The sequence below is a fragment of the Chaetodon trifascialis genome, chromosome 3 (genome assembly GCF_039877785.1).
Source record: "Chaetodon trifascialis isolate fChaTrf1 chromosome 3, fChaTrf1.hap1, whole genome shotgun sequence".
NCBI lineage: Eukaryota > Metazoa > Chordata > Actinopteri > Chaetodontiformes > Chaetodontidae > Chaetodon > Chaetodon trifascialis.
In genome coordinates, this window is record NC_092058.1 from 11,495,592 (window position 1) to 11,503,517 (window position 7,926).

Here is a 7,926-nt window from a genome sequence, read left to right on the forward strand (position 1 = left end):
TGAGTGAGTGGACACAGTTCACAGTCCTGCCAATGGCTTCGCATTAATCCACTGGTCCACATGTGCTGATAATGTGCGCAAGAGCAAATAAGACTGAAAGATAGCGAATATAGTTTTAACAACGCCTGTTTCAAAATGTTTAAAAAATGTTGCAGCTGTTTTATGAGGAAGGAGATGCATTTAATGCGTTTGTTGTAACATTAAATGTAAATGAAGGGCATCTTTAAGTTACAGCAGGTGTTCAATGGGACATGAAACCGAATCTCAGATTGGTGTGAGAATCCACGCAGTGAATTACACAAGAGCACTTGTGTTGAAGCCGGCATAAAAATCAATAAGCATGCTGCAAATAGCTCGGCGGTACAGGCTTCAACACGCTATGTTCCACCCGTACAGATGTTAACACCGGCGGACCAGTGACCTGAACCTCACCTGCTGTTTTACACGCAGCTTGTTGATGAGAGTTAAAAAAAAAAAAAGTGGTTTCTGCAGAACGCAGTGCAGTTCAGACAGCCACTAGTTGCATTATGTTGTAATTTCATTCAGACCACTGGAACTTTAAATAGTTACGTAGGAAACGGTGGTTTGAGAGGCACAAAAATGGCTCCAGCATGCAGAAGCCTCTCTTGAACTGAAAGTCAGGTTTGCTTAATATAGATTATAGATCTGGAGAGAGGTTGGTTTAGTTCAGTCTGACGCTCATGAGGCTGTTAATTCTCTAAAATTCTGCTCTCAGGACTCAAAATGCTGTCATGCTGTTTCATAATGTCGAGGTGGGAGCAGTGCTAATCTCTTCTAATTTCTCTTCACCTTTGTCTAAAATAACGATGTCAGTTACTACCCCATCATCCGAAGAAGTGACAATATTTATTTCTCCCCCGTATTCCTGCTCCTTCATAAGTCTTTTCCCCAGCATTATTTCTCACTATTACTCCTCTTTGTAACTCTAATGGTCGAGGAGACTGAGCGGGAAGGTGATGAATTATTCAACATTAGGCCGAAGCTTCTGAAGCCACAGTTTGCTGTGTTAGCTGCTTTTCACCCGTCTGCGCCCCCCCGTCCCCAATCCTCAACCCCCATACCCCTTTCTGCTTCCTCTGCCTCTGTCTCATGATTCATCGCTCTTACATGTCCTCTCACACCCCACACATGTCCTTTTCTTTCACATTCACCCTCTTAATTATTAAGAATATTGAATGAAGAATATTCTCTCTCTCTCTCTCTCTCTCTCTCTCTCTCTCTCTCTCTCTCTCTCTCTCTCTCTCTCTCTCTGTCTTCGTCTCATGGGGTAAAAAGCTATAACAAAAAGTCTATTATTCATACTTGTTCCTTTGAAAGATTTTCTTCTGTTCTGTAATTCCCCCGGACTACCAGAGTAGCCTCAGTTCATCTTTTTCCTGCTTAGCCCACGTGTGTCACAACAGATATACATAGATATGGACCAGTCCACTGCATTCATATTCCTGTTAAAGCAGCTACAAGCAGAGGAACATTACGAGGAAGTGAAAGAAACATGTCCCTGTACTTTCCTCACAACTGTTCCGTAGACGAGATTAAAACCTGTGCTGTGACTAAAGTGTATGTTGTGGACTTTTAAGAAACCGCTAAACCGTTTGCTAACCAAACGCTCTTTGGAGGAATTGCAAAAGTTTTCACCACAGTGTTTGAGAGTCAAAGCAATTGGGAGCACTCTCTGATTTGTGTGTTTATAGCAGTGCTCTGGGAGAATGAAACCAGCTCTTTTAAAATTGCACCCAGGACAGTTCATGTACTTTCTGTCTGAGATGGAGTGAGAGAAAGAATTCCCCAACATAAGGTACCATAATTCTGAGAAATATGGAAACTTAAAATAGATTTGAAGTACAAACATGGCGGTATTCATATTTTCCAGTCTGTTAATGACAAACATGCCAAAGAGAGGCCGGGCTGGTGTATGAGCCAGTGTTTGCTAATTGAAGATGTATCGATGTACGTTGGCTGAAACCATTAGAAACTGCAGTACAGAAAGTACAAAGATACTGAATGTTGGAAGTAGAGCTGAAACAATTAGATCAATTAGATTGACAGAAAATAGGAACAGTCAATTATATGAGTCTTTTTTAGCATTTAGCACCTTGGACTGGGAAATTTTGACAGGTATTTTTCACTATTTTCTGACTAAATAATCAATCAAGTAAAAAAATAATCACTAATGACGAAAGTCGTGGTCGAATTGATAATGAAGAGAATCACAGTTGAACTGTTGTTGTGTTGTAATCGTTAGCTGAGCTCATAATGAAGATACTCGTGAGTAGCAGCCCTAGTTTGAAGTATTTTTTCAACTGTAAGAATATTACATATTATGTCCCTTTCAGTCCATTTCTGGGCAGCAATTCTTTAAAGAGCAAATTATAGGGGGTCTTATTTCTTTTTCTTGTGCTTATGAAAGAAAAACATCGGCTAATATATCATTATCAGATTTTTCTCAGCAGGTTTTAATGGATAATGTACAATATTGAAGTCTACAGTCACCACATGGTGATCCTCTTGCTGTGCATCCCCTCAGTCTGTCCTTGAAACTTAATGCTGTCATAGCATGCTAACAGGCTAATATTAGCATGTAAACGATAGTCTGAGGCGTTTAACTGATAAAGATTGGAATCTGGTCATTGATTGGTTGGTTTCCCACACGTGCAGTTTCACATTGGACTTATTTACAACATCAGTCTATCAGTTCTTTTGTGTTTTTGTTAGTCGTTCATCATAATTTCATCGGCTCAGTTTCGGCTATTTCCTTACTCTTCTTTTTTCATTCCTGTAACTCAGTTCAGTTACGTCACAGTTAATAACACACATCAGTCGGCTACATTTAGAGAAAAGAGCTGACTTTGCCACCTATCACCAGCACCAGTTTGTCTGTCTTTGACTTTCAGGCCATTGTAGCCAGGGTCATACCAAAGCTATGAGACCTTGTAACAGAGGCAAGTAATGCTCAGGGCGATGGAGAGTATAATGTGTTCTGGAGAGAAAAGAAAAACAGCTCGCTCTATTTTTAGGAGCATAGAGATTTGGTTTCTACTCCAGATGATAACTATATGCCTGTATAATGTTGCCACCGCCTGGGGACACGTGCAGAACCACACACACAAACAGTGGTAGCAGGCCGGGCCGAGGACTGGACGGCCGTATCAGGTTGGTAAGATAAACAGGGTAGTATTGATCTAGAAAATGGAGACCGGCAGAGAGAAGGAGAGAAAGAGGAAATATAAGCCCTTTCCCTCTATGATGCATGAAATAGCAGGAGATGTTATCTAGTTTGATGACCCAAAAGAAAACACCACTCGCCCACACATTGTTGAACTCATCGGCATGTGTGATGGAGGATGAGATTATGGAAGGGATTTTTACAATCTGTCAATTCCTCTATCATCACGCCTGGTTGTGTGTGTTCATGTGTTCGGCACTGTGGGGTCAACGCGGGACCTCGCTAGCTAATTAGCAAACACATCTGGATTTGGATGCAGCCTGCAGAGCACGCTGCACATGGTGCGCTGGATCTTTAGTTTTCTCAGATAGCCTGAGTTTATTTTTTTTAATAAAGAGCCGAAGTGACACCGGAAAGAACCGGATTCTGTCTGCGAGTAAGAAAACCTCATTCAAAATCCCACTGGCGTTTGTAACAGCACAGTCCCCTAAAAATCCTGCTGTGGAAGAGAGCCTCACTCAGCAGTGTGTTGTCAGTATGATCTACTCTTGTATTATTGTTGTTTATTTAATATTTCTGTTTGACCCTCATCAAAAGAGGCACGTTAGCGAGTAGCAAGGGGCCGCGGCTAGCTCAGACATGGCTAATGACAGCAGGACAGACAGGAGCGAGCACTGGCCAATGAAGGAAATGTTCAATAACAGATTGTGCTGAATGACAGGAGCTCGTGGAATGTTTTTGGCTCGGACACGTCTGTCAGTCACCAGGAATTGAAAGGACCGTTTTAGTGTTTTGCTGTCCATGAATTTGGTCCAACAATCAAATTACAGATGCACTAAAAATATGATTATTATCTGAAATCTGATTGTGCTCGTGGTGGTTATGATGTTACTTGGTAGATAATCAGGCCGAACATTGACATGAGTGTAGTAAGAGTATATTTTTAATATGAGTATTGAGTATCCTGTCCATCTTTTTTTATTTTGCGTTTCCTCTCATCGTCTCTTGCTCTCAGTCTTTTCAAATCAGGCCCTAAAGCTGACACAGATTCTCCAGGATTTTTGATTTAAATTACATGATTAAATGATCATGAAAGAGGGACCTTCCTCGAACAGAAATGAAATAAGAGGTAAGGAGGCATTGGGCCATCAAGGTCATCATATTTAGACCCAATTGAAGTGCACATCACATAATAGTTTTGAGTTACTCGCTGTAGAGTTTTAACCACTTTTTAGGTAAACTAAATTGGTTTTGCTCTTTCTGTCCAGCAAACACAATGTCTCATACACAGCTGGTTATACTTTGATAAATGACTCATCTCTGCACTGCTTTCTAGCAATTTTCAAAAGTGCACTCGCTGGTACAAGGAGAGACATGAAATTACAGGTCAAGACATGTTGACATATCTTTCACTCACTGTCTGAAATCTAGAGAGCCTCATCTGTCTGTGCACGACATGTTTACCCAATGATTGTTCCTGCCCGAGCCAAATTTTTGTTGCCGAGCGCGACTATCCAAAACTGTCACCAGGCGACATTTGCCAAGTAAACAGTTATTTCCAGGGGAAACTGTCGCCGCTTTGGTGTTTCCAGAAGAAGATTCATTCACAGTCCGGTCATCTTTTTGCAAAACATGCTGCACATCTCTTTGGTTTGGATTAGCACAGCTCTCATTCATGTTTTACTTCCCGGGCACCTCACAGATTTTGATTACGCTAAAACAGCCGTCACCTTCTGAACTATAGCCGCAGGTTTGTCTGCGTTGCACCTTTCAAACACACAGGACACTTAAAGTGCTTCACATAATGTGAAGATAAAGAAAAAACATTTAATGTAGGATAAAATGAAACAGTGGAATAACGTTCACAGACACCTAACACTATAGATGCAGACACATGTTAGAATACAGATTTAGGAAATAAAAGTGCAGTAGAGGAAAAAAATCAGCTGCATACACTCAAAAAAAATGTTTCAATTTAGATGTAGAGGCGCATTTATCTTCCAGAGGTTGTTAGCAACTCCTGGCAATATAAACTAAACAGTGGTTTGTGCATTTCTTTCCTCCATTTGTCTTCTTTAAAACTTCCAAGGTATCTAATCAAAATGTCAATATATTGATTTAATCATTGCATTCAGTTCTCCTTGCTCTTGTTTGTCTGCACATGAATCCTCTAATACTCTTTGTTTTAGATGACAAAAGGCTGATTCAGTTATTGCCTTAAGGTGGCTGCTGAAGCTCGGGTGCAATAAAAGACAGAAAAACCGGCTCTATCCTCAGTAATCCATTCATTCAGATGGCAGCACCCCTGGAAATTTCACCTGGAGGCTCCTCTGATGAACAGTCTCAGATGACACAGAGCTCAAATGCACAAGCGCAAACATACAACAAACGCTGTCACTGTTTGGAGGATGCTGAGAGGAAAAGTATGTCGCGCTGTGATCTCACTACCCACACATGCCCATCCTGTTTCGGATAGTGACTTTCTTGTGTTCTCTGTGTGCGTAAGTGTGTTTATGCAACTGTGTGAGAGGAAGAACAAGAGAGAGTGCGTGCCAGACACAGAAACGCCGAGTTTTCGGCTCAGGCAGCAGATCTCTCGATGATAATCAGCTGGATTGTCTTGCACGCACAACATCTGTCTCAAACACACACAAACTGCCTCTTTCACACACACAAACACAGCCATTATAAAGTCATTACTGTCAGGCTGATGCTGTACAGCCCTCTCTAACATGCTCTTTCTCTCTTATCCATCTCCTTCCTTCCCTCCTCTTTCTTTCTTTGTCCCGCTCCTCTCCCCTCTCTGCCTCCATCCAGACGGTTTCGATCTTGGAGCAGCGGCTGACGCTGACAGAGGACAAGCTCAAAGAGTGTTTGGAGAACCAGATGGAGATCGGCCTCCGTCTCCAGGGACAAGAGGAGGACTAAAGATGGCGGCGTCAGAGAGAGGTTGAGCTGCGGTGTGAGGGAAATGGGGTCACATCGACACTATTAACAGAAACGCATTTAGAGTGCTCTCTCGCTGTTGTTAGGTGTCACTTAAAATCTGACACACTCACATGTTTAGCAAAGCGTTGACAAGGACCGCTTTCCCCAACTGGACTTTAAATGCACGCTGAGCCTCACTGCTGATGTACCGTGTCTGGCTATTTTACAAAGCGATATCAGAAGTGAAGGAGTTGAATATTAGAGAAGTTGCTCCTCTACAGCAGTGCTGAGAGCGCAGTCCCTTTTATGCTGACGAAGGACCTGCTGCTAGTCACTGTGTGTGTGTGTGTGAGTGTGAGTGTGCGACTGCAGAAGTGTAGACACATGCAGGAGACTTTCCTACTTGTCCGTGCACTCCTCATGGATGTTTTAACTCTGCTCTATGTGCAAAATGGCGTCCATTAAAACACTCTTTTTCACTGAAATACAGCCAAAATGCACAGAAGGCGCCGTGACTGTTTTGCCTGCACGCAGGCCAGTTCAGGAATTAAATAATTTTTTAAACCAGAGAAAGATATTCAATGAAAAAGTCACTGCTCAGAGAGCGACAACCTCATCATGAGTGGATAACAGTGCATCGATCCTCATAATAATATTGTTTGTCCGTGTCATTGACCTCCTATGTTGTCCAGATGCTTTTAAAAACACACCAGTGAGCCACAGCGCTGCTCTGGGGTAAATACCAGCACAGATTTGATGAACTGGATCGGTGTTTGGGTATCAACTGTGATGACTGATCACAATAAATACGGCTTCTTTGTCTGTATCATTATAAAGATTAAGCGTTTCCACCGGCAGTTCACTCAGTCATGGCAAGCTCCCAGCTCAGGCTGTTAGTGCCACAGCAGTCCTTGGCCCCATGTTACCTTATGTGAAAATGATTTCATTGAGTTTCACGCAGTGACGGATTTTAAGCCCCGGTATTAGATCTGCACTCTGTACCAGCCAGAGAGACGTTGCTGCAACCTTAAACACTCACTCATGCAGCAAATTCATGTACTTCTGTTTAAGAAATGTTTGCTTTTATTACTTTTTGGCCTTTAATAGGCTTAAAGCCACCGATAAGGTAGAAAAGTACTGAAGATGGACTGGACACATTGTTGGTTTTGGTCTTCTTATTGGATTGTTGACAAAGAGGAAAATGTAAAGTAATGGCAGACTTACGCTTTAAGTTGGAAAGATGGTGCTATATTGGATTTTCTACTCTGAGTGCAAAGCAGCTGATTGTAATTACTGCAGTTTGAAAGCAGCTTGTTCCGTCCCTTTATGCCCGTTTTGTCTGAAACTTAAGTACACTGAAAGTAACTTATTATGTACCTTTGTTAATAAATGTTTTTTCACTCCGACAGTATCTCAGTTCTTAAAATGACTGCGGCTGCTCTTTCGCGACGCTGAGCGGTGTTTGTGCATCGAGAGAAACGGTGTTTGTTTTCATAATTGTTGCCAAATCCATGATGTCACCGGTTACTTTTAAGAGACTGCTTCCTGCTCTGATTGGTCCGCAGAGGCCGCGCAGTTGCCTGAAAAATGATGGCTTCTCCGTCTTTATTGTCCGCGGCAGAGATGTTGAGATCACGAGCCGTGAGCCATCCTTTGCTGGAGGTGAAAAATTTTCAACCCTTTCTTTGCCAGATTTCGAGTGATGATTTATCACAAAAGCACGGGGGTGAGAGCTAAATACGCCTGTCCAAAATCTTTATGTTTCACCTGCCGAGTGATTCACGTAACCTGACCGCTGATGCTGGATCAGGACT

General features: G+C 42.2%; 1 protein-coding gene across 1 annotated transcript in view; it reads left to right on the top strand.

Moving 5' to 3' along the window:
• Positions 1-7,515, top strand: part of poc1a (POC1 centriolar protein A) — a 37,343-nt gene extending 29,828 nt beyond the window's left edge. Inside the window, exon 11 of the mRNA XM_070959010.1 lies at positions 6,002-7,515. Within this exon, the coding sequence (XP_070815111.1) occupies positions 6,002-6,112 (111 nt within the window). The 3' untranslated portion in view covers positions 6,113-7,515. The remainder of the gene's footprint in view (positions 1-6,001) is intronic.
• The last annotated feature ends 411 nt before the right edge of the window (positions 7,516-7,926 follow it).